Below are 27967 nucleotides of genomic sequence, written 5' to 3' on the forward strand. Positions count from 1 at the left end.
CTATCAAGGAGGTTTGAACCCAGGCATTTGCTCTGATACCATGTTAACTTACCAACTTCTCCAATAGCTCAAGCTGTTGGAGAAAGGCAGTATTTAATCTTTTATACTTTAACAGAAATAACATTTGACAAATCCCCTTCTACGTCCAGCTTGCCTTCCATTTGATCCCTAAATCAGCTCAAGCTGACATGAAGAGCACAACCTCCGCTTCGGTATAGTCCTATATGGAAGAGTCCGTACACCGCACGTGCACCTCAAGTAGTCATGTCTCTTTTCCTTCTTTTCCCTCGGCAAAGGGCACGTGAGAACCAGCTAAGCCCATTCACATGGATCAGCAATTTGGCACCAGGAAGCTGAGCTCAGGTTAGAAAAATCACTGCCCTAAGAGGGGGTGAATTTATAACTGCCCTAGAAGATAATAGCCTTCTTGTCTGTGAATTAACCGGAATGCTACTACCCGCCTTCAAAATAGTGAGGATGCACACGCCTTTTCGTCTAATCTTGAAAAAGTCTTAACCGTGGGATTAGAAACTAACTTTCATATAGATATAGATGAAAGAAGTCATAATATGATCATTTTTACAAGGCGATGGATAGGGGTGTCAATGGACCTAGACAGTCCGATGGACCATTCGAATCCAAACTTTAATGGACATGAAGTAGACGCATTACTAGGATCTACGGACACATTTTGAAACCCTATTATAGGATCTGAAATTATTACCGATCGACAACTAGCAAAAGCTAATAAAAGCCCTTGGGACTGTCCTAGATCTGATTTTACTCTATTATTTTACAAGAATTCCCTCTATTTTTGTGTATCATTAATTCCCTCAAGTTGGAACTTAACCCCCTTCTCATCCGTTTCTAACCATTTACCCTAAGTCATCAGCCCACTGTGTCGATACTATTTTGGCTCATGCTTGCACTCTCCCTCTTCTGATAATTTTTACAATGTAAAATATAATTAGGACCTACAAGGACACTCCGATGGACGGTCCGGTCCAATTTGAAATTGATCTGACATACAGACCAGGACACGGGACGAAGAACACTCCAAATCTGATTCGACCGATAAGAGATTTAAATAGATCATGACTAAGACATAGGTGGATTCAATCCTAAGTGAATCCGTTGACGCCCCTATCGATGGGCATACTGGCCATCTCGAGAGACTCCAAGAGACAATCTGAACCGTCCAAGAAAGAGTGGCCCAAAACAAGAGAGATGTAGGTAGATATGATAATGGGACCTCAATTTCTCCACGAATGGTTAGACATCAATGGGTGGCCCGTGGCCCCCCTTGAATTGTCACGCCAAGGGGTTGACGGAAATATGACAAGAAGAGAATGGGTATATCGGTAAATTTAACGGGTAAGGAAAAGGAGGACATGGCTCACGTGGGCGCTCGAAATGGGAAGCCGTACGGAGGAGATGATGGGTTTTGTCGGTGGAAACAGAGAGACACGTGGGACAGCAAGCACGCACTTTCGGCGACGCTTTGTCTGGGGAAATATAGAAAATTACACCATTTTAATAGTAAATTGATGTGGATCGGGAAGGGATATATTCACCCCCCTGGAAAGAAGAATACACCCCCTGAAACAGAAATACATGGGGTGTATTGTTCTTTCAAAGGGGGTGAATTTATCACTGCCCGGATTTTACGCCAGAAGATTTTAAGTTGATTACGTCATTCAATATCATGGAAAAATGTACGGAATGGAGGCAAATGTTTCGAAGAATTACGGATTTTGAGTTCTTTTTAGAATAAGAATGAAACACGGGTGATTCTTCAAAATCGGGTAGTAAAAAGAATCTGATACCATTCTGACCTCGACAGAGTCCTCCTTTTTCATTACTGCCTATTAAATTGGTGCGCTTCACGAGGCTTCTTTTGGTTCGTTTGAATGTGTATTTGAACCGACAGAACCTTAGGTTTGTTTCTATTTTCGCCGTCAGAAATAACTAGAGACGAATGGATGCTTGACACGTGTTGGAAAACTTTTTGGAACGCTGACAACCCAAAGTCAATCATTATCGTTTCTCATTTCTCTTTTGGCTTAGAACGGTAACGTTATTGAATACTTCTTTTTTGGATTATAATCTTTTCACTTCTCTTTTGGTCTTCACTTCTCTTTTGGCTTAGAACGGTAACATTATTGAATACGTCTCTTTTGGATTAGAATCTTTCTCACTTGTCTTTTGGCTTAGAACGGTAATGTTATTAAATACGTCTCTTTTGGCTTAGAATCTTTTCACTTCTCTTTTGGTCCTCACTTCTCTTTTGGCTTATAACGGTAACGTTATTGAATACGTCTCTTTTGACTTAGAACGACGACATTATTGAATATTTTATTATTTCTCACGTCTCTTTTGGCTGAGAACGCTGCCGGAATATCAAGTACGTGAAACACCCATTGTTCAAAGATATTAAGTACGCTGCCGAAATATAGAGTACGCGCCCGATTTTCTGGTTTCAAACATGTGTTCCAAGATTCTTGAGGGGCACGCCTCCGTAAATAAGGTGTAAGAGGAAATAGGGTGTACACCGGCGGAATTCAGGAGTACGCCGGGGGAAATAATGGGTATGCCGTCGGATTTTGGAGCACGCCGCCGGAATATCGAGTACGCTGCCGGATTTTCTGGGTACATTTTTCCAAACATATCGAGTACGCCATCGGATTCTAGAGTACGCCGCAGGAATATCAAGGGGTACCCCGTCGAAAATAGGGTGTAAACAGAAATAATAGGTATGCCGGCGGAATCTCATACAAAGAGGTGATATTATTAGAAGACGTAGCTGTTCCATATAAAGGTGCCATCGTTCCAAAAAGTTTTTCGACACGTGTCAAGCATCCACCCGTCTCTAGTTATTTCCGATGGCCAAGATAAAAATGAACCCAAGGTTCTGTTGGTTCAAATAAAACATTCAGACGAACCAAAAGAATCCTTGTGAAGCGCGCTAATTTAATAGGCAGTATTGAAAAATGAGATTTCTGTTGATGTCAGAAGGGTCTTTTTTCCACCTGCATTTGATGATAGTTTTAAAAGGTACCCGAAATCTGTAATTTCTCGAAACTTGTACCTGCATTCCGTACTTTTCTCAATATTATGCTTGGCGGATAGAAAATTATAGGGAAAATTACATTTTCACCCTCTCTAGTTTCACACATCCACTTCTACTCCTATAGTTTAAAACATGACAACTACACCCCATGTGGTTTCAATTTGTGTAAGATAGACCCCCTCAGTTGACGGCTCGTCCACAGATTGAAGAGTTAGGATGATCCGATGGAGCTGCTTCTTAGGCACACCCTATCTATATCAGGGCCCATCAAATGAACGCTTTGGATCATCCAAACAATGTGGCCACACTGTTTTTGGTAGTGTGTGGATTCGGGCCCACATATGGAGCTGTGGTTCATATAAGCTTTGGGACAGTTTTAAAATATTGAAATAAAGAAAGAAGAGTTATAGAATAAGTTGAAGGAGTTCCAAAAAGGGATATGGAGCTGTGGTTCAAGAGCGCATTCTTTGCCGTAATTTACTCTTTTGTATTATCTTTTTGACTTTTGTTTATGTTGGTGGAGGAAGGCTCCTTGTTTTTGGTATTAGTGTCTCTAATCCGGTCTACATCATACATCATTCATCATTTGAATGGGTATTTGAGAATTGTTAGACACCATGAAATATTTTCCTTCTTTTCTTATTCTACATTTATGGGACCCTTGAAACGTTTGAGGAACACGGGAATGTAATTTCTTATGGGTCCCACTGCTTCTACCAATCAGCTGCGTAATCTGCAATTATCTGCAAAATCATCACTGTTTGTACCTCAAATCTTTCTGTTTCTATAACAGGCAGGTTAGCCAATCCCATCACCCAACCCCATAAGACATTATTCCAACATTCACAGAAAGAACACATTAGCTTGAAAGAAAATGGCATCTGTATGCTGAATTTTATGAAATAGATATCTGCACCCCTGATGGTGCCAAATGTGTTTCTGCAACCTAAATTACTCGGGATCTCAAATGTTTCACCATGAAAATGTTTATTACATGGAGATATGTCGACATATATAGATGAAAAATGACCATGTTACAGTAATAAATAGCAAAAAGGAAGGAAAAAAGATTATTACGGATGCCTTGAGAATTTAGATATGACCAAACAGTAGTATCAAACAGTATTTACAGTGTCAGTAAGTGAACACACAATGCAGCCCAAGCCACCGATTACATGCAATCACCTACATGATTGCACAACTCGGATGGAAGGAGAAAAGTCGACACATCATAGATATTAGTCCCACAGGCTAGTTTTGTAAAGTTTTTCATCTCATCAGTGTCATCAGTTTCTTCATCAAGGCTAATCTTTTGGAACGGTTGGAGATATATATGTATTCTAACTAGGGGTGCAAGTCGAGTGGGGGGTTGAGCTTTTGTTAAAAGATGAATTGGAATAAAAACAGGCGACCCAACTCGATTTTATGATAAAAGCTCAACCAGAATTCCCAAAAATCTACCCGAGTCACATCCCTAGTTAATTTTAACTGTAATAGCTAAAGCCCGCCAACAACAGCTCAATAGAAAGATTGGACTCAATACTAGACTTGTGTAAGAGTTCACAGGAGTTCACACAAACTATTCCACTCATCACAGTGAACACAGGTATTTGTATCAACAATAAAACATTTTGAATGAATGGATAAGCACAAGTAGCCAAAGCGATAACCTTTCTTACTCGTAGTAGACTATTAATGGGTAGAAACAGTGAGCAAAGACTTGATAGCTAGGAACATAACAGAGAGCATGACCTTGGATAGGATAGACTGTTGGTCAACGGAAAATTCAGCATGAAATGTATTGGGAGAAGATCATTCCATCGACCAAAACTATTTGGTTCTCTGGTCATGTGCCGAGACAAGCTCTTGTCAGTTGGAAGGCGATCCAAAATAAGTTGCTTACTAAAGATCATCCAGCGCTGGTGAATACAATCCCAGACCTTTCCTGTGTGCTCTGCAATTCTGAGAATGAAAGTATCGACCACCTTTATTTCAACTGCAGCTATACCACATGGATTTGGAGATCAATCCTGTGGAGAATGGGAGTGCGAAGAAAACCAAAAAGAAAGTTACAAGATGAGGAAGACTGGATAAGGAATAACTGGAAAGGAAGAAATCAAGCTTCGATGGTGCTAAAAGTTGCATTCTCGTCTGCAATCTATAGAATTGGAGAGAAAGAAATGAGAGGATTTTTGAGCAAAAAGAGGCATAAACTGGCAATTCTTCAAGACATCCTATTGGACATCAAGACAATCATTAATGGAATCAAGATCAGTGATGAAGATTTTGAAGGAAGAAGAAACATAGCTTCAGTTTTTTGGTACAAATTCTTTGAAAAAACCAGGGAAGAGAAGCATTGTTCATGGAAACCTCCAGATAATGGCGAGGTCAAGTTGAATACTGATGCTTCCCTTGACATTGAGGGAGGTAGTATAGGCGGCATTTTCAGAGATAATCAAGGTATGGCATTAAGCGTGTATTCTATAAACACAAACAGAGAGGAGATCTATGCTCTGAAAATTCAAGCTATTCACGAAGGAGTTCGGCAAGCGATGGATCAGGGAATTTGTAATTATGGATCGAATCTGATTCTAGTTTCGCGGTTACTGTCATTGAAGGAAAAATCGATCGCCCTTGGCGAAAAGAAATTATCATTAGCGAAATCATGGAAAATCTAAAGAGCTTCAACGCATGGAGAATCACCCACACACGGAGGGAGGCAAATTCGGCAGCTGACTTTTTATCAAAAAGGAACTTCCCTTGTAAAAGGAAATTTATTCCTCCATTCATAGGCCCTCAAAAGCTTCTTCAAAATTTGAATTCAGATAGGAATGGAGTAGATTATGTCAGAATTGTTGGAAAATTTGTTGAGGGTACTGTTGTTGATAGAAAACAGAAACTTGTTGCTTCAAGGCGTGATATCACTTTCCTTAAGACAAGATTCGCCCCCACTAGTAGTGTGCAAAGGGGATCCGCGAATTGCCTCCAAGATACAATGAAGCCTAGTAGGGAAGCCCTACTAATGTTTGATGACGCGTAGCACTAGCGGAATCAAACCCGAAATGCCCTTCCGAAATTTCAAGCCTTAGAGAAATCTCTAGATTCTGTTTCTGCAGAAAAACAGTATCTAGAACAGTAAATAAAAGAAAAACAGTATGTAGAAATACTTGGGGATTTTTGTAGGAGTGTAGAAGAGAGTGTAAAGTCAGTCAGAATTGCCAATTCGATTTCTATGTAAAATGACTGAAGTTTGCACATTTTTTATAGACCATCTGGTGTCCTTTCAGTGTGAAAAACACCTCTACAGGGCACCTTTCCAGAATGATTGAAATCTGACCGTTAGATCGCACCCATTTATATTGAACGGTCCTGATTGATCCTAGATGTGACTGTTGGCTTGAGTAAAACCTCTCTCCAACCCAGTCATCGTTAGATCAACCATCTATGGTGTGGATCGCACCCCCTTGGCACATGACCGTTGGGGAAAGGGACACAACCCATTTGATCACACCCTTTGACCGTTGGAGTCATGGGCCCGTTGGGCCGACCGTTAGGCCCGAACCGAAGCCCAACCCAACTGAACCATTCGGCTTGATGGGCCTGCGAACCATTTGACCCACCCATCCGACCGGTCCACCTTCATCTGGATCCAACGGTGCAGATCAAATCTGGAAAAATTAAAGGCTCCAATCGCTCCTCGCGACGTTGCGTACGTGCGAAGTGCAAAGTGCGCCTAAAAAAGCGCCAATAAAGCGCCACTATGCGCCCTATAGCCCATTGCCCACGCCGCGCGCGCGCGTGCGCGTGCGCGTGTGCGAACGGTGCGTTGCACCGTCCCGCGGGTCCAACCATGGGTTCAACCCAATGTGCAATCAACAAGAGTTAGAAAATGTAGTGCTTTATAAGCCCTTCTTTTTCTTTTCTCTCATCCGATGTGGAACTATCTTTTTCAACTACACTTCTACATCCTTTTGTAAAAGCAAATATTTCCAAGAAAACATTTTCTTTTTCCCAAACGCTTTTGATAAAATATTTTCCAAAACACTAAAACATGTAATATACATGATTTTGAAAATGCAAAATCACTAACAATCCCCCACCATTTTCAAAATCAAAGAAAATTTTCTCATCAGGCTTGGAAATCTTATGCATAGATGAAGGTATCTCTCGATTTGAACCTTCACTTAGTGAGGACATATCAAAGTTAACCAGAATTGCATAGTAGACGTATCTTTGAACTAGCTATTCTATTTGGTTAACCGGATACGTCTCACACACAAGATTTCACCTCTTTGGGCAATTTCTAAAACCGACACATGTACTGGCCTTGTGTCTATATCTTGGTTTCATGAGCGCTCTAGAGACTAGCCATGTCTCATAGGAAGCGGCACCACTTCCACACTCACATAGGTAGGCTTATCAAGAGTGTCCCTGTAACTAAAACACTCCAACACTATGTTATAAGCCTATTAAGAGTTTAAATACTCAGCCTTCTCCTTTTAAACATTACAGGTACCAAGCACTTTACCTTGGGATGGCAAATAATACAGATTATAGTGCTTGCAATCACTCCATATGATGTACTTGGACTCATTGAACTCAAGACTTGATGTTTATTCAAGTGTTGAGTTGATGTTCCATCATTGGTGACTATTGGTTAATGGCTTTAACCCCATCCCTAATGATGTTTTACACACCAGATCTCTTGAAAGAGCTTTAGTGAATGGATCGGCCAAGTTTTGGCTCGATCTCACAAAATCAATAGTTACTACTCCATTAGTAAGTAACTCTCTTATAGCACTATGTCTAAGTCCTATATGTCTGGACTTACCATTATAAACATGATTATATGCCCTTGATAGTGTGGCCTGACTATCACAATGGACATAAATCGATGGCATTGGTTTAGACCATAACGGAATTTCCAATAACAAATTCCGAAGCCATTCCGCCTCTTTACAGCATGCTGCCAAAGCTATAAACTCTGCTTCCACAGTTGAAGTTGTTATGCATGTCTGTTTCTTAGAGGCCCAGGAGACTGCTCCCCCACCAAGGGTGAAAATCCACCCACTGGTTGATAAATGGTCTATACGCTCAGTTATCCAACTAGCATCAGAGTATCCTTCTATTACAGTTGGATACCCACTATAACATAAACCATAGTCTATAGTCTTCTTTAAATATTTTAAAACTCTATAGACTGCATTCCAATGAGAAAAACTAGGATTACTGGTAAACCTACTAAGTTTACCTACAGCATATGCTATGTCTGGCCTAGTACAAGTCATAGCATACATAAGACTACCAATTACACTAGCATACCCTAGTTGAGAAATAATCCTGCCAGTATTAAGATACAACTTTATATTTGGGTCAAAAGGTGTTGAAATGGGTGAACATTCAAAATGGTTAAACTTTTTGAGAACTTTCTCAATATAATGTGATTGTGTTAGAATAAGACCATTATCCTGTCTTATGATTCTAATACCCAAAATCACATCAGCTTCACCCATATCTTTCATATCAAAGTTTTGAGAAAGAAATGATTTAGTACTTTGAATGCTTTCAATATCAGTACTAAAAATTAACATGTCATCAACATATAAACAAATAACAACACCTTTGCAACCCTTAAATTTACTGTATATACATTTATCTGACTGATGTATTTTATAACCATTTGATACTAATACTTTATCAAATCTTTCATGCCATTGTTTAGGGGCTTGCTTAAGCCCATACAAAGATTTGATAAGCTTACATACTTTATGCTCTTGGCCTGGCAGAATAAATCCCTCAGGTTGTTCCATATACACTTCTTCATCAAGTTCACCATTTAAGAATGCGGTTTTCACATCCATCTGGTGAATGTGAAGTTTGTATATGGAAGCAAGGGCAATCAACACTCTAATGGTAGAAATCCTAGCAACAGGTGCATATGTATCAAAGTAATCAATACCGGGTTTTTGAGTAAACCCTTTGGCAACTAACCTTGCCTTAAACTTTTCTATGGTCCCATCTACATTGATCTTCTTCTTGAAGATCCATTTACATCCTATAGGTTTAGACCCAGGTGGTAGATCAACCAAAATCCAAGTTTTATTACCCATGATAGAATCCATTTCGTCATTAATTGCTTCTTTCCAAAAAGCAACATCTTGTGACTTTATGGCTTCTCCATAGGTTTGAGGGTCACTTTCTATGCTTAAGTTTAACAAGACAGAACCTTGGAGTTTTTCTCTTGTCCCTTCTACCAGGTAGGTTACAAAGTCAGGGCCAAAACTCCTATCCCTTCTATCTCTTGAACTTCTTCTTATTTTACTAGGTTGTACACTAGGTTCACCAACTTCTGTTTGTGATTCTAAAGGATGATCTACAGAAGTTGTAGGTTCAATTTCTTTAGGAATTGAAGTGAACCTATTTTCATAGAAAAAAGCATCTCTAGACTCAATTATGGTATTGACATCTATGAAATCATTAGGTTCTATAACTAAGAACCTATAGGCCTTACTGTGACTAGCATATCCCAAAAAGATACACTCAATACACTTTTCACCTAATTTCCTTAACTTGGGTTTAGGGACTTTAACTATAGATCTACAACCCCAAACTTTAAGGTAACTTAAGTTTGGTTTTCTTTTCTTCCACAATTCATAAGGGGTTATATTAGATTTCTTACTAGGTACCCTATTCAAAATGTGACAAGCTGTAAGTAAGGCTTCACCCCAAAAACTTTTATTTAAACCAGAATTAACAAGCATAGCATTAATCATTTCAGTAAGTGTCCTATTCTTCCTTTCTGCTACACCATTTTGTTGTGGTGTATAAGGGGCAGAAGTTTCATGGACTATGCCTACTGATTCACAGAAATGAGGAAAGTGATATTCACCACCTCTATCTGATCTGAGACATTTAATGCTTGTTATACATTGGTTTTCTACTTCAGTTTTATAAATCTTAAATTTTTCTAAAACCTCATCTTTATGACTAAGTAGATAAACATAACAGTACTTTGAATAATCATCAATAAATGTAACAAAGTACTTTTTACCTCCCTTTGTGGGAACACTATGTATGTCACATACATCACTATGAATTAAATCTAACAAGTTAGAAGTTCTATCTACTTTAGGAAATGACTTAGTGATTATCTTGGTTTGCATGCATGTTTTACATCTATCTACTAAGTCATTTTCATATTTAGGAATTAAGGTTAACTTAACCATATCATTCATTTTTCTAGTATTTACATGTCCTAAACGATTATGCCATAAAGATAAAGAAGAATCCAAAACATAAGCAAAGACATTCACTTTATTGATATTAAGTTTGAACATTCCTTCATACATATATCCCTTCCCAACAAAAGTACCCCCCTTAGAAAGAATGAACTTGTCAGATTCAAATACAAGTTTGAAGCCATTCTTGTTGAGAATGCTTCCAGACACTAAGTTCTTTCTAACTTCTGGTACATGGTAGACACCGGTTAGAGTGAGTCGCTTGCCGGATGTGAACTCAAGTTCCACCTTGCCCTTCCCTTTGACTTCTGCTGTCGACGAATTTCCCATGTATAACACGCTTCCATCTTCAACTGTTTCATAAGTTGAAAACAGGTTCCTGTCTTTACAGACATGCATCGTCGCACCAGAGTCAATCCACCAATCATTGCCATCTTCAAGCATATTTGCCTCTGAAATCATGGCGACAAACTTTTCTTTGTCTGTTGGTGCACCCGACTTCTTATCCTTAAGAAGTCGGCACTCACTCTTGTAATGGCCTGGTTTGCCACAGTTGAAACAAGCACCCTTTCTTTTCTTATTCTTATTAGTATTCTTTTCAGGGTGTTTGTTTCTCTTCCAATTGCCTTTTCTTTGTTGGTTCGAATTCTTGACATTTTCCACCAAATGGATCTTAGAGGATACAGTTTCATTTTCTTTCTTGTCTCTGATTCTTGACTCTTCCTCAATCCTGAGGCATTGAGCCAAGTCTTCAATAGACATTTCCTCTTTCTTGTGTTTTAGACTTTTTCTAAAGTCTTTCCAATTTGGTGGAAGTTTGTCAATAATTGACGGGACAATGAAGGAATCATCAAGAAGGATGCCTTGCAAATGAATTTGATTAATTACATGTTGTATTTCATGTAATTGATCAATAACAGACTTATCATCTACCATTTTAAAATTTAAAAATTGACTCACAGTGAATTTCTTGCTACTGGCATCTTCCGCCAAGTATTTGGCTTCAAGTGCATTCCAGATTTCACTTGCTGATCCCATGCCTTGATATATGTCAAATAGTGTATCTGACATAGCATTTAGGATGTGCCCTTTGCAAATGTAGTCATCCTGTTCCCACTTCATCCTTGCACGAGCCTCCGCCAAAGTTTCATTTTCATTTGCTGACGGCTTTAGAGTGGTGAGAACATGGACCACTTTGAGTGATGTCAAAATGAAGTGCAACTTCTTCTGCCAGCGCTTGAAATTTCCTTCGTCGAAACGTTCGAGTTTGACAAAGTCTTGGGTCATTTGACGAACTGAATAAAGTGCCATTGAAACAACAGTAGAAATTCTTGTCTTAAGATTGTTGGAAAATTTGTTGAGGGTACTGTTGTTGATAGAAAACAGAAACTTGTTGCTTCAAGGCGTGATATCACTTTCCTTAAGACAAGATTCGCCCCCACTAGTAGTGTGCAAAGGGGATCCGCGAATTGCCTCCAAGATACAATGAAGCCTAGTAGGGAAGCCCTACTAATGTTTGATGACGCGTAGCACTAGCGGAATCAAACCCGAAATGCCCTTCCGAAATTTCAAGCCTTAGAGAAATCTCTAGATTCTGTTTCTGCAGAAAAACAGTATCTAGAACAGTAAATAAAAGAAAAACAGTATGTAGAAATACTTGGGGATTTTTGTAGGAGTGTAGAAGAGAGTGTAAAGTCAGTCAGAATTGCCAATTCGATTTCTATGTAAAATGACTGAAGTTTGCACATTTTTTATAGACCATCTGGTGTCCTTTCAGTGTGAAAAACACCTCTACAGGGCACCTTTCCAGAATGATTGAAATCTGACCGTTAGATCGCACCCATTTATATTGAACGGTCCTGATCGATCCTAGATGTGACTGTTGGCTTGAGTAAAACCTCTCTCCAACCCAGTCATCGTTAGATCAACCATCTATGGTGTGGATCGCACCCCCTTGGCACATGACCGTTGGGGAAAGGGACACAACCCATTTGATCACACCCTTTGACCGTTGGAGTCATGGGCCCGTTGGGCCGACCGTTAGGCCCGAACCGAAGCCCAACCCAACTGAACCATTCGGCTTGATGGGCCTGCGAACCATTTGACCCACCCATCCGACCGGTCCACCTTCATCTGGATCCAACGGTGCAGATCAAATCTGGAAAAATTAAAGGCTCCAATCGCTCCTCGCGACGTTGCGTACGTGCGAAGTGCAAAGTGCGCCTAAAAAAGCGCCTAAAAAAGCGCCACTATGCGCCCTATAGCCCATTGCCCACGCCGCGCGCGCGCGTGTGCGAACGGTGCGTTGCACCGTCCCGCGGGTCCAACCATGGGTTCAACCCAATGTGCAATCAACAAGAGTTAGAAAATGTAGTGCTTTATAAGCCCTTCTTTTTCTTTTCTCTCATCCGATGTGGAACTATCTTTTTCAACTACACTTCTACATCCTTTTGTAAAAGCAAATATTTCCAAGAAAACATTTTCTTTTTCCCAAACGCTTTTGATAAAATATTTTCCAAAACACTAAAACATGTAATATACATGATTTTGAAAATGCAAAATCACTAACAAGAATTTAGTTCAAAATTCCTCTTGGTTGTATTTTCTCTTTCTTTTCTTCTTCTTCTTTTTTTTTTTTTTTCTTTTGTTGTATTTTTCTGGTGGGGGTCTTGCCTAACCCCAGCTTAATTATCAAAAAAGAAAAAAACACTTGCCCACAGTCCATTCTTATAATGTGAAAGTGTTTGTGTAAGGATTTCTGACATATGGCATCACATAGTGAGTTCCTCGAGCTTGTGTGTATATTTGGAAACAGTCAGGGCGCCTTGCCGTAAAGTGATTGTCTGTTCTTATAACTCTTTTTAAAAAAAATAATAATTAACGATTTCATTTCAAAGAAGAGTCAAAGTACAGAGAGGGGACAAGGTGTCCCAAACAACATGTACATAATCGATGACTCTACATCAACAGACCTCCCTAATTGTTACAGAAGTAGACAGTAAATCGACACCACTTTTGGTAAGACCATCAGCCAAGGAGTGTGGCGAGTGCCTTCGGTATACAAACTGGGGTCTGCTCAAGGAAGCAGGATTCTTCCCTAGGAGCCTCCGATTCCCGCTTCGATTCCCATTTCGATTCCTGCTTTCGATTCCCGCTCTGGCAACCTTGAGTAGGATTCTTCCCTGGGAGCCTTCGATTCCCGCTTTCGATTCCCGCTCTGGCAACCTTCTCTTATAAATCTTTGTCACCTCTAGGGAGGTCTTTCTCCTTAAGTTTGTCTTTCATCTCTCGCAAGAGAACGATGGGTGGATAATCCATAATGTTTTCATTATTATCAAAATTCTGCCACCATATGCGAGCACGACCAACTATCTTCATTCTGACGAACCCACCAATCCAGTCCTTAGATATTTTATACCAATCAAGGCACTCTCTCATCACTGCAAGCCAATCGATAGAGCCAATGGGACTTAGGTCAATGCCAAATTTAGAAGAGTCCCTCCTCATAATATCGACTACAAGGTCGTAGTTGCATCTTCTTCGCTCTAAGATGCCATGGGTTTCATCATTGTAAGTGTAAAGCTTACCATTTGAGGGGCTCTAGGAAACACTCATAAAGTAGGGTCGGTGTCTTTGTTAAAGTATAAAAGATAAATGATGCCTTTCTCAAAGAGCTTAAGTATCAGAGCAAAGGTCTCGAGTTCAAACCTCCCGGATAACAAAAATCCACATGCGATGGTCAGGCCCAAAGTGGGATCACATGTGCCACGTGTTTGCCAGGTGGGCACGTGTGCGGGGGAGTGTTAAAGTATAAAAGATAAATGACGCCTTTCTCCAAGAGCTTAAGCTGTTGGAGAAGTTGGTAAGTTAACAGTCTTTAGGGCCAGATGAAACCTCTACAGAATCTTCTCTAATCATCTGGTCAACCTCATCAAGATTGGCGCTGAGGTCACGTACCGGGTTAGTTGGATTTACAACTATTCCCAAGTGTGTCTCGAGGTTCATGATTCGGTCAGCTAGGTTGATGACTATATCATATATCTCCCGAATGGAAATATATCGGTGTTGGAATGATCTCCAATTGGTTGTTTCACACCATCCACCCAATGCATCCCAACAACAATAGTTAGAAAAGTCTTTTTTGCATAATGTCAACAGAACATACTCAATTCAATTTGAATAAGAAATCTAAAACAATTTTGGTAAATTCAAAGGGGAAAAAAAAAGAACAATGAAGACCACTTTGGGTTTCGATTTTTCTTGTTTTGTGTTTGATTCTTGTGTTCCACTTTTCCCCGTCATTCCCGCCCTTTTTAAAAGAGCACTGCTAGGAAAACGGGATAGCGTTTTGGGTTAAAAAACGGCCATTAAAAATGGATCCACGTCCACTAAAAGACAAATGAAGGAGCTCAAATCCCCATAAAAGCAATTACTACACATAGAAAAGAGAAGGGTCAGATGACTCAAATCAACTGTCATTTCAGTCCTGTTTTTATTTTCCAAATGGAATCCCGTTTTCAAAGTGTTTTCCTTTATAAATAACTCTCTTTGCCCTTTCTGAAATTTCTATCAAGACCCTTGCAATTTCTTTAATCCCAAAAAAGTCCTTTGCATTTTGGGAGATTCTATAAAGGGAAATGATAAATGTGTCCCTTCTCATCACTTGGCCACTTGGGACCAAGGTTTAAAATTTCGATTTCGGTACTGGTTTCGGACTTCCGAAAACTCTCGTCCGAAATTCCGGACAAGTATTCCAAAATTTTGTAACGTTTTTTTTTTTAAAATAAAAAATGCATTTCTCGAAATTTCGGACCGAAATTCCGAAATTTGGTAAATGGCGAAATTTCTAATTTCGCCGAATACCGGTTTCTGTCCCCACGGAAATCCTCGGTTGAAATTTAAAACCATGCTTGGGACACAAGTGATGAGCTGGGTGTCCTAAGTGATGAGAAGGGGCGCATTTATCGTAGCAGTGTAGTCTAGTATTTTTCAAAAACTACCGTAGGGCTTGCACCATAGGATGATCCAAAACATCCATTTGATGGGCCACGATCTAACATTGTGTGCCATTTGCCAAAAATCAATTCAATAGGATGATCCCAACCCTCCGATCTATAGAGGAACTGCATATTATGGAAACCTCTCTAAATTGGAGGGTTGGGATTATCCTATTAAAATGTTTTGTTGGATCACCATATAAAAATACTCAGATTATGTTAATCTTTGCCATTTGCCTATGTCGAGCAGAACATTCATCTTGTCCGACATCACGAGTGCCTCACACAGAGACTAAATACAACGATTTTATAATCCGGGGTTGTAAAATCCAGGATTTTACAGGCTAAGTCCTGGGTTTTTTTAAGCATCCTGGATTGTAATTGTAAAATCCAGCAATCGTTGTATCCAAACAGCCCCTCAACATTTAGGCATAGCACTCACTTCCCTTAGCTTTTCAATTTGGCTTTCTATATACACAATAGTCCAGACTATTACATAGCGGGCCCCACTTTTCATCAAACATAGGGCCTGTTAAATAGAGGGTACGGACAATCAGAGGAAGGGCCCACTATCTAATCAGTGGTATGCCGTGCCATGCCATGATTAAAATTGCATTTAATTGGATGCATGTCAAGCTGATTATTGGATTTTGAGTCCAAAATTGATTATGGAAACATCAAAAGTCAAAACCCTCCTTCAAGATTGAGCCACAGGTTTGACGAAATGTATCCCACTACACAAATGGGGCCCAGCCCCAATGTCTTTCAAGTCCATAGAGAATTCCAGCAGGTGCCTCTAGAGTAATAAAAGATTTACCCATCAATGATTTAGGTGGCTGATATTCCCACTACTATGTTTTTATAATGAGACAAACTCACCTTGTTTTTTTATTTTTTTAACCGGCTACCAAAAGTCCAAAGCTATTACAGTTCCCAAAAAAGCTGTCGGCAGCCAATTTGATAGGAAAAGACAAGGTGAGTTTGTGTTATTATCAAAACAGGGCAGTGCAAATATCAGTAGCCTGTATTTTACTGCTATCAGAATCAGGGATCACTTGTGCTACATGCTTCTGTATTATTTTTCTTTATCTAGCAATTAAAAGATAATACATAGGATGGAATTCTTCATTCTTTTGTTTTTTGGCCGTAGTCTTGCTTGCAGCAATTAGATGTATAATATTCGAAAGAGGGGCACACTTAGAATCACATCACATTGGCATGGTTGGAGTAGGACGTGATGAATATGTAGCACAAAAGCATGGGATCAAGTTCTATTGTATAAAGCATGGGATCAAGTTCTATTGTTTTTATACGAGTCTTTTCTACTACTTTCGGTCGCTTACAAATGAAACAGATATACCTTGTCACCATACTTTCATTTAATAAAGGATATCCCTACCTCTTTCTTCTGGCTCTTCTCACATTTTCTTCTCTCCCATATATGACCCAAATGATGTTGATTCCATGAAGATTCACCCAATCTTCAATGCTAGCAGTTTGGATACACGGATTTTATAATTCGGGATTTTACAATCCTGGATTTTAATTACAAGCTAAAACCCGGATTTTATAAGCCAAAACCTGGAGTTTACAATCTTTTAAAATATTTAATCCAGATTTTAGCATATAAAATCCAAGTTTCAGCTTATAAAATCCATGTATCATTTTTTCTGCATAAAATGGGAGTAAAACAAAATTTACTCCCATTTTTACTATCACCAACCTGTCATTGATTATCTAATGATTCCTCAAAAAGAGCATGGCTTTCAGTGGACCCAATTAAGATTTGTTGGGTGTTCAATGTGAAAGCAAAGATCCCACCTCGGAAAGGGGAATGGATGTTGATGGTCTTATAAGTACTTGGGCAGCCTCCCCTTATGGCTAGCTTTCAAGTGTGAGTTTTACCCGGGTCCCAACAAGTGGTATCGGAGTTGGACGTGGTAGCTCTTCCTGTGTGCCTTTGAGGATGGAAAAATCTCTCGAGGAAGATCTCGGTAACCTCGGTGTATCCTCGATGATGAAAAAAAATCCCTCATGCTTCGTTTGGTTGCATAAAAGCTCGGCAGCCGTCGGAATTTGGTTTGGATTTGGCATGACATTCCATGTTTGGTTGCCAAAATAGCATTGGACTCCCTTGGATTTCTCCCATGTAATAATTACTTGTGTGATGATGTGAATTACTTTGTTCCCTCTAAAAGCAAATCCTTCCAAGAAAAAATAAATTTGGTTGAATTTTCTCGGGAATGATGCTCTCTCTTTCTCTCTCTTCCCTCTGTCTTTCCTCTATCCTTATATTGGTAATGGCACCCCTACTTATTCTTCTACTTTCTGAGGATATGCCTTGCAACCAAACACTGCTTCACTATTCTCTGGGGTAATTCTAGACAAATCAAAATGCTTGTCTACTCCCATTTGACTTCTTTTGACTTCATATTCCACTACTTTCTGAGCCATCCCGAGCAACCAAATGGAGCATCAAGGAAGATCTTGTAGTTCCCACATTATTCCCGCATGGAGGGTGAGACTGTCCATGTTGTGTCCGCGTGGAGGGGGAGATTGTCCACAAAAGCGAAGATCTCACAGTGGAAAAGCGAATGGATATGGATGGGCTTATGAGGACTTAGGCACACTCCCCTTGACGGCTAGCTTTTAAGGGTGAGTTCTACCCGGGTCCCAAACAACTAGTATCAAGCTGGGGCAGCAACTCCTGTGTGCCCTCGGAAAATTTTAGGTAACCCCAATGTACCCTCCAGGATGGAGAAAATCCCTCAGGGGAGATCTCGGAGTCCCACGTTGCTCCCGCGTGAAGGGGAGAGATTGTCCACGTTACTTCCGCATGGAGGGGGGGATTGTTGGATGTTCCACGTGAAAGCAAAGATCCCACATTAGAAAAGTGAATGAATGTAGATGGGCTTATAAGGGCTCGGGCACCCTCCCCTTAACAACTGGCTTTTAAGGGTGAGTTCTCTCCTGGTCCCAACAGAATTAGATCCACCAATGTCCTCATCACAATCCAATTAAATTAATTCTAACTTGGTTGAGTCCTACTCCGTTAGAGCTGCGGATTCTAGTTTCCTTGCCTGCTAATGTTCCATAAATATGAAAATGTCCACTAGAGTCTCTTGGGTTCTACAATTATTTTACACAATTAAAATTACTTATAAAGTTAGAATTTTTAGTATATAATTTTTAGTCTCCTACAAAAAGAATATAGTGTATGTTTTTACTATTGCTTTTTCATTTTGGCAAATAAGACGGGTGATGAAAAACAATTCAACGATTCTGCAAATACATTATTCTACTTCTTTCTTTCATTCTTCTACTTCTTGGTCATCCACAAGGGCGGAGGGTGAAGGCCAGTGTACCGGAGGGCCTGCGAAGATGGAGGGGTGGAAAGAAAGGGGGGAGGGGAAGCCTCGGGTCTTAAGTTATGGCAAGGACATTTAGCGACGAATCTGTTTTCCATCGCTAATAAATTTTACAACGACAAAATTTACAAATCCATCATCTAAAAGAGTGGAATTTCTAATTTTAAGGACTATGATATGTTGCCGATTTGTTAGGAAAGTTGCCTTGTTTCCTAAATTATTTTGGTGGGAAACAAACGAAGAAAGTTTTCTAGGTTTTCTAAAACCCAGGTTTATAATAAGAAGAGAAAACATGTCAATCTTTGGCGTGGTCCTAGTTCTACCGTTTCTTTTGTTTCATTTCTTTTGGAATAATCACAAACACTTTTTATTATTATTATGGATCTACTACCAAAAATTCAATGCGTAAGCCGAACCTATTCCAATTCCAACAGCCAGAACTCAACTTCTAGAATGCAAGCTTATCCTTTACTTTTTTTTTAGAGCTTAGCGCTATTTAAATAATACAAAAGGGTTTATGGATGAAGTAATTGGAGTGACAAATGGTTACGGTTGCGGAAACCGGAGAGAAAGGGAGAAGAAGAGAGTTTCTTCTCGGGGTTTTCTCGGGTTTCTCTTGTGTACAGTCTTGGTTGAGAGGAAAAGGAAAGGGTTGTAGGTTTATGGGTTTTATGTTAATCCGTTGTAATCCTTGTATTTTGTTTTTTTCTCATAGTGGAAGATCGTGTTCTCGCCTGTGGACGTAGACGTCTTGGAAGAGACAAATTTCTGTTGCTAACAAGTCCTGTGACAACTGAAAAAAAGTATTTGTTGCCAAAAGTTAGCGAGATTATCAATTAAAAAGACCTGATTGGCGGGAACTGGCGGCGGGTTGATTAAAAAGAACAATCAACGATTGATATTAAGTTCAATATCGCTAATTATTAAGGAAATGATTCACTTAATTTTGTTTATATATGGCGATGGATGGCAAAAAACTGTCGCTAAAGAGTTATAATTTGTGGCAAGAATCCTTTAACTATTAGCAACAGAAAAAAAAATGGCGATGGAAGAGTGATGCCGGATTATTTTCCATCGGGATAAGGTGTTTTTCTTGTTGTGCCTCTAGATTCTACTGCAGTCCCAACTCTGAGATTCACACTTCTTCATCACAAATTAGGAAAATGGTATATTCTCCCCCTTTTCTTTCCGGGGGTACACCCTTTAGTGCAAAATAAGTATAAATACAATAGAAGGGGATACTAGAGCAGGTGGCCCGGGAAAATAAAAGGGAACGAATACCTCACTTCCAATTTATCATTATTGCCATCAATTTATTAGGAAATATATTAATAAATTGGGAATTGCTGGCGTCCATCGCAAAAGGCATTTTCAGGTGCAAAATGCCTTTTGCGATGAACCTTAGCAAATCCCAAATGAATTTTAAGGTGCCGCCCCAGTTCCTAGATAATTAAAGTCCGGGTTTAAAAAAAGTATTAGGAGATATAAAGGGAAATGATATCACCACGACAATGTTTTGCTATATGCACGGACCTAGCTTGTCTTTTAGTATTTAAAGAGCTGTCAAAAAGGTTAATACAGTTCCCAAATATCGCTTACAAGCCAAAAGGTTAATACAGTTCCCAAATATCTCTTACAAGCCAATTAAAGAGAGAAAAAAAGGCTAGGTTCGTGCATATATCAAAACATAGTTGTGGTGATATCGTTTCACGATATAAATTGTGTTTATATACACTGTTGGTTCAATATATACCCATGCTCTGTTTGGATGCCGGGTTTTTTTTTTTTTCCTGGGATTTATGTGGGTAAAGGTAGGAGACAAAAGAGGGGACAAGCATTAATTAGAGAAAGATATTATGATGAGTGGAGAGAGAGGGTAGAGAGAGAAAGAGAGAACACCCTTTTCAAGACAAGAAAAAGCTGATGTGACCACTAAACCTTTACCCACATAAATCCTGGGAACAAAAAAAACCCAGCAACCAAACAGAGCATTAGGAATTTGCTAGCGTCCGTCTGACAGCAGCCACAGAGTGAATGAAGACAAAATCTGTGGCTGCTGATGCAACAGACCATCCGCAAAAAGCCTTATGCGATGGACGCTAGCAAATCCCCCTAAATAGTATCAAGGAAGTGATAAATTCATCCCTTTTTTTAACAAAAATGGGCAAATATATTATTTCCCAGTAGTATCGATGTAATTTAGATCCTCTTATCATAACATCCAATGCTGACTCAATTTCCATTTCAAGCGTGCACTACAGCACGCATGACTCCCTTTGACACGTGTAAAAGAAGCATATCTTCCTCGCTTTTGTATTTGTCTAGGTGCGTGGTCCTCAAGAGCATCTAACCTCTTATAAAGCCAAATTAAAATATTATAATTTGTTAATGGCACTACTTACTTTATTTTACGCTATAGTGGTTGGATGTTGATAGCAGCATATTAAGTATAGTTAGTACTCAGTAACCACCGTGAAAAGCTAAATAAAAAGTAGGGCTGCAACTCAGGTCAGGCGGGTCGGGTTTTGGAGAACTTAACCCTACGCGAGAAATATCTCGGGTCGGGTCTTTTTTCGAAAAACCCACGATTCCCAAACCCAGCCCTATCCATGATAAATCTCGGGTCGGATTTTTTCACGTTGACGCAATTTTTTTAAGGAAAATTCTTGTTTGGCAAGGCAACTCAACTCATAGAAGTAGAAATTACACTCACATTACACTTGAATCAAACAATGATGTAATTACACTTGAATCAAACAATGATGTAATCAAACAATGTTGTAATTACAATCAAACAATGCTGAATCAAACACTTGAATCAACTCAACTCATAGAAGCAGAAATTACACTAACATACAATAACAGTGGGTGCGTGAGTTTTTACTTTTAACTTTTAACTAACAATAGAAAAAAATGTACATATTATAACTTATGTAACTCAGGTTGGGCCCCTTCAAACCCAGCTCGACTCGAGATTCATGCGGGCTTTTGAATGCTCAACGCGGCTCGACCTGAAACCCATGAAACCTGAACCCATCCCAGGCTATTTTCGGGTCGGGCCGATGCGGGTCGGGTAAACCCGGCTCGAGTTGCAGCCCTAATAAAAAGTACTGTTACAAAGAGTGGTGCTGTTATCAAAATATGGTAGTTCAATATCAGTCTCCTAAAATAACGATAACAAGAAAATGGAAAGTGCAAGATGCTCATAGCATCTCACGAAGCACGCAAAATTTCTACGCTCCCCCCAAAGAAAGCGTACGCTACCCAAAAGAAGAATCCCAACTGCAACTATGCATGAATCAATTGACCCTACCTTTGCCTATAATAACAATATTACCTCTGATCTAAAACGTCGTAAATGTGCTAAAAAAATAGGGAAATGATACATTCACACCTTTTTGTGACTTGGGACAGCCGCACAACCCCCTCTAGTGTAAAAGAGTAGTCATGAATACAGGATAGGGGCTGTCCCAAGTAAAAAGAAAAAAGGACAATATAGCACCTATCTAAAAATATTAACAATTAATTTTCAAGTATCAATTGCCCATTCCTTTTCCTATAATTACAATAATACCTCTATTCTTTTTTCTTTTTTGGTATGTACGCTAGGGTTTACTGGTTTATCAATGAGAAAGATATTACAATCAGCCTACAAAATACTAACCCTATCACAAGAATTGGCATACAAGCCAATAAAACAAAAACAAGACCTATGCTTAGAAGCAATATCTAAGGAAAAGTGAAAACACAAAGGATCTCAAGAACCACATTAACTCCTAACATTCCAGGAGGCTCTTCCTCAAATTCTGGTGGTTTTCTCTGTGTCAAAAAGTCTAAAATATGTTAAAAGAAGGGAAATGATTTCAGCGCTCCAATATTTTGATAAACATGTGCTCACTTGTTTGTCATGTAGTATTTAAAGGATTTTAAGAGCTGTTTGAGAACCGTAATATCCTCTGACATCCTTTTAAATACTACACGACAAACAAGTAGAGCGAATGTTTATCAGAACACTGGAGCGCAGAAATCATTTCCCTTTCATTTCTTATAATTACAATAATACCTCTACACCAAGACGTCTTAAATAAATCTAAATCATCTTACAACCTTACAAGAAATCTTGGTTGTAGCTTAATTGAGTGAGTCTTCTATCTCCCTCCTTCCCTTAAAAAATAGAATAAAATAAATATTTCAAAATTAAAATAAAATTAATGCTATCTCCACATGTTGCAGATCTATATACCAACCATGGCAGCGTGTAAATGTGAGCTTCTCACCTACCAAAAGAAAATACTAATACACCTTCTACGGAGTAGGCTTCCATGACAGTCAAGTCCCATTGCAAAGTGTTAATTTGGTGAACCACCATTTTGACAATTGGAGGGTAAGTTTTGCCTATGGAGCTCCTATTGTTGCTCAATTTTACCTTTTTTAACCATTTATTGGATGGTTAAGATTATGCGATGATTCTAATTTATGGGCTATACATATAGTCCACCCATGTGGTGGCCCACTAGATCAGTAGCCTTAATAATCTCACAGCTCCACATATTGGGATAGGATGTAATAGACACATTTTTTTTCCCTTTCTTGTCTTTTCAATTTATAACCACGCTACCTCTCCAAACTATATTTTGTAAATTATAAAATTTCAAACGTATAATTTGTGTTTCCGTTTTTTACTACGTTTTTTTAACCAAAACTTGGGGTGCAGCTGAGGTCGGGTTCAACCCGAAAAAAGTTGGGTCGGGTTCGGATTAAGTTTTCCCATCTCAAGTTGAGTTTGGGTCTGGTTCGGGTTGGAAAAAAGGGTTCCTCAGGTCGGGTTAGGTTGGACCTCATCGGGTTGGAACTTGGTTGGGGTCGGGTTCAGGTTGAGTAAATGGTTCCTCGCGGTCGGGTTCGGGTTGGACCTCACCGCGGAATCACGTTTAGAAAACTATGATTCATAACCAAACTTCAAAGCATGAGGGTATTTTTGGTAATCTCATTAAAAAAGGTATTTTTGCTAATCTCATAAAAGATAAATTCTAAAAAGGGTATTTTTGCTAATCTCATTAAAAACAAGACCGTATCCGTCATTTTAACTCCAAACGGCTAAAAAGAACCAGACAAAGCGTGAGATCTGCTTTGTCAATCCTTCTCCCAAACCCATCACCTTTCCCTTCTCATTTACCTTCGCCTCTAAGCCTTCTCACCTTCTTCTTCATCTCCTTCTCTGCAACTCCCAAAAAAATCCTAAAATACCTTCTCCCTCCTCCTTCAATGGCAGAACCAGACTCTTACAACATTACCCCACGACCAAGTTCGAGTCTTGCCTCTCCAGTTCCACAAAACCAAGCAAGCCCAAGTAAGTCCTACTCTCATTTCCTCTACAGAGCTATTTTCATTGTCCTTTTAGTCGCTATTTTACCCTTTTTCCCTTCTCAAGCCCCTGACTTTATAAATCAAACCCTCATTACCAGAAGCTGGGAGCTTCTCCATCTCCTTTTTGTTGGAATTGCTGTCTCTTATGGCCTTTTTAGCAGACGAAATGTGGATACGGAGAAAGAAAACCCACCAAAATTTGATAATGCTCAGACTTATGTGTCTAAAATCCTTCAAGTTTCGTCAGTTTTTGATGAGGATCCGGAAAGCCCATCTGGGTCCGATGAGAATAAGATCCAAACTTGGAATTCTCAGTACTTTCGTGATGAACCAATGGTTGTGGAAAAATCTCTTTTATTGCCTGTTAGGAGCTTGAAATCTCGTGTTTCAAACGAGGAAGAGCGCGATTTTGATCATGAAATTGATGGGTTTTTGGGTTCTGGTAATGGGTCCGGATCTGGGTTAACGGATTCTTTTAACAGTCCGAATAAGTTAGGGTTTCTGGGTTCTAGTTCTGGTTTGAAGGATTCTTTTAATAGTCCTAATAAATTAGGGTCTGTGGGTTCTGATCATGGGTCTGGGTCTGGTTTGAAGGACTCTTTTAATAGTCCAAATAGATTAAGGAATGGTAGTGGGGAAATTGGGGGTTTGGATCATGTAGGGTTTGAGAACAAGGTTAAGGAAAATGTAGTCCTTCCCTCGCCAATTCCATGGCGATCGCGATCAGGAAGGATGGAGATGAAAGATGAAGACGGTAATGAAGAAACTGATTTTGATAGGTTAGAATCTGTGTCTTTTCGTTCTAGGTCGTCTCGTTCGAATTCCTCTACAAATCCCTCTCCAAAGAACCTGTCCCCTTCACCGTCCCGCGAACTTAGAGCCAAAATTGTTGAAGATTCAGGGAAGAAAAAGGGCTGTTACATGTCATCTCCACCTCCTGCCCCGCCTCCCCCGCCACCTATTAGTCGAAAATCGATAAATTCTACGCGAATTGGTGATGGGTTTTCGTCTGAGAAGAATGATGGGATGAAAAGCTTCAAAGAAGAGATAAAGAATGTGAATAGGTCTGGTATGTTGAGCAGTAGAGATGTGGGTAGTGGTTCTTTTCGGTCTGAAGTGAAACTCAGACGATATACTGAAGGCTCATCCATGGGAAAGTCTGTTCGAACGATCAGAGCTAATGAAGAAGTGAGAAAATCGAGAGAAATCCACGATGGTGGATTGGAGGTGAATGCTGGGAAAATGGGAACAAAAAAAGGATTTGATCAATCTTCAATCGGTATTGATAAACAGGGCCGTGAAATCCCTCGCACTCCACAGAAATATCAGAAAGAAAAGAAGGAACTTACTGAGAAGATTATCGGAGAGTTAGAAGATTCGGATAGTGATGATTCTTATGAAAGCTCTCATGGAGAGGAACCTACCCCAACATCTTCTGTGGATGCGGGTCCTGGTGCGAACGAGGTGGATAAGAAGGCCGATGAATTCATAGCCAAGTTTAGAGAGCAGATCAGACTTCAGAGGATTGCATCAATCAAGAGAAGCAGCAGACAGCGAAGTAGTACAGACTCGAGGTAATCTCGAATCTTCTATCGCACAATTCAAACAACATGAAGTTGCAGATGATGTTCTCTGTATTTTAACAATTCTACTGTTTCTACTTTTCTTTTTTTTCTTTGTTTTCTTTAATTGGATATCGGAGTTTTCAAATTACTGTCATGCTCTATAATGATTTACATGGTTCACAGTTTGTAAAACCAGTAAAAAGGTTGGACAAAAGTTGCTGTTATTAATTGATGCGGAAGCACAGCATTTGACCGTTGGATTGAGCACTACATGGTGTAGATGAGCTTGACTCCTTCGCGTGTTATACTGGAGTTTTTATCCAAAACCGTGGTATGGGGTTTTCAAACCCCGACGAGTTGTTTTAGTTGATCTTTGTGTGATCTCTATCTTGTGTTGCTGCTCGACGGTCCTTACATCCTTGCATCGTTAATTTTCTTGGTGATGGCATTGTCATTGCATTCTATCACATGCCCTGTTGTTGTACTTGAAAGTATCATCCTTTCAATGGAATTTTATTGCCTATCGAGATGCACTGCTTTAAAAACCAGGGTACTTGTCTAAATGTGTGATTGTTCTACTTCATGCTTGTTGTGCTGCCATGGATAATTTACTGTAGCGAGGTTGTGTTTTTTACCATTTTTTTTTCTTTTCCACTTCTTGGTATGGTTGTGAAAGTAGAAGAAATTATGACTCCACAGCTAGAGAGATTTGTTCAGTCACTCAGTTAGACACCATAATGAATGAGAGCATATACAAGAGGTAATTCTATTACATTAAGCTAATTCCTCGCTAAGATTCAAACAACTCTTTTTGACCCGTATCAGATTTTTTTTTGAATGATGAAAAAATTATTATTATTAAAAAGGGGTCAATGGCCCAATGACCGAGGTGGTCAAAAGAGTGTAGACCTATATCAGATACTTTTTTTAGTGGTAGACCTATATCAGATACTATAACTGAAGTGTTAAAGGAGATGCACAGTGCTCCATCTTTCCTGTTCATGTACCTGTGTAATATGGATTCCTCAATTTAAACAGTATCTTTTACTGAATACACGAAAAAGACTTTCACTGAGGTTTCAGTACCAAATCCATTTGGGTTGAATTGGTTCCCTGTCCAAAACTGCAGTCCTAACTCTGAACTCATACCCATTCTGGAAGGCATTAGATTTGGGAGTTTCCATGGATCTGAACTGGGTGTTTCAATCACATAGCAATGTGTTTAACTGAGCACTTAGTTTTAGTTACAGAATCAAGGTCATTTGTTTTTTTCTTGGTTATGCATGCGCTATCTGTTCATACTATAACTAAAGTGTTAAAAGGAGATGCACAATGCACCATTTTGCTGTTCATATACCTTTGTAACATGGGTTTCTCACAATACATTGTACTGGATGCACCAAGAAGAGTTTCGCCGAGGTTTTAGTAACAAATCCATTTGGGTGGAATTGATTCCCTGTCCAACACTGTAGTACTAACTCTGAACTCATACCCATGTTGGAAGGCATATAAGGACCCCTCTTCCCACACCCACGTCTGGTAGAATCAAGGCTCTGATGTCATGTTTGTAGCATCTCTTTTGGAACAGCCCCTGCGCATCTTCCAACCAATTCAAGACACCATAGTTTAAGACATCCAAATCACTGAGTATAAAACCAACAGACCTTTGTTGGCATTTTGTCATCAAATTAGATAAGATCAAATGGCCAATGCAAGATCAAATGGCCAATGCAAGCTCAATCCGGATAAATGAAAAATGAGATTGAAATTTCCTTTACTAAGAGGGGCCCTGTTTGGATATGGGAGTCTCCAATTTTTTGAACTGGATGCTTCAATCATAGCTGATAGCAATGTGTTTTAACTGAGTACTTGCACCACTCGGTCTTAGTTACAGAATGAAGGTCGTTTGTTATTTTCTTAGATATTCAGGGGATATTTGTTCTTTTTTCGTCTGTTTTAATCATTTGATTTCAGCTCTATTTTATCTGAGTTGGAACAAGGAAAACTTTTGATCTAATTGCAACTCATTGAATTGATTAATCCATAAGATTCTGAAAGTGGTTTCTTGATCACCATTTTTCATTTTTTCAAACATTTGTGTAGGTGAGGGTAACCATTTTAAGCGTCCTGTTCTTTCCACGAATGCACGTTTTAACTGTGGAGCACCAGATTACTGAATTTGGTTAATGAAATATATGAGAAGTAATCATAATGTATACTGCTACATGATCAACGAGCAGATGCTCATTCACAAGATTGGGGACTGCTGTACTTACAAATATGTTAAAAAGTTCGTCGCCTTGTTGATTTTGCAACTGGATTGCTGTGCAAGCTTGGCTTGGTCAAATTGATCATAAACCAA

At 39.4% G+C, this 27967-nt stretch overlaps 1 protein-coding gene across 3 annotated transcripts; it reads left to right on the forward strand.

Annotated features, from left to right (window-relative positions):
• Positions 1 to 23783: 23783 nt before the first annotated feature.
• On the forward strand, positions 23784 to 27859 carry LOC143878238 (uncharacterized). Of its 3 annotated transcripts, none has more exons than XM_077380555.1 (2): positions 23784 to 25614; positions 27709 to 27859. In XM_077380555.1, the coding sequence occupies exons 1-2, from the start codon at positions 23939 to 23941 to the stop codon at positions 27710 to 27712; spliced, it is 1680 nt and encodes a 559-aa protein (XP_077236670.1). In that variant the 5' UTR covers positions 23784 to 23938; the 3' UTR covers positions 27713 to 27859. The 3 variants fall into 3 exon arrangements, with proteins under 3 accessions (XP_077236670.1, XP_077236658.1, XP_077236664.1); XM_077380543.1 differs by lacking the exon at positions 27709 to 27859 and adding an exon at positions 25789 to 25990; XM_077380549.1 differs by lacking the exon at positions 27709 to 27859 and having other exon boundaries at positions 23784 to 25990.
• The last annotated feature ends 108 nt before the right edge of the window (positions 27860 to 27967 follow it).

The sequence above is a fragment of the Tasmannia lanceolata genome, unplaced genomic scaffold, assembly GCF_043159265.1.
Source record: "Tasmannia lanceolata isolate RefF3 unplaced genomic scaffold, GAP_Taslan_0.1 ptg000002l, whole genome shotgun sequence".
NCBI lineage: Eukaryota > Viridiplantae > Streptophyta > Magnoliopsida > Canellales > Winteraceae > Tasmannia > Tasmannia lanceolata.

Bases quoted from the DNA above. Each gene is read 5' to 3' on its own strand.
- LOC143878238 (XM_077380543.1), top strand. From the start codon at position 23,939: ATGGCAGAACCAGACTCTTACAACATTACCCCACGACCAAGTTCGAGT.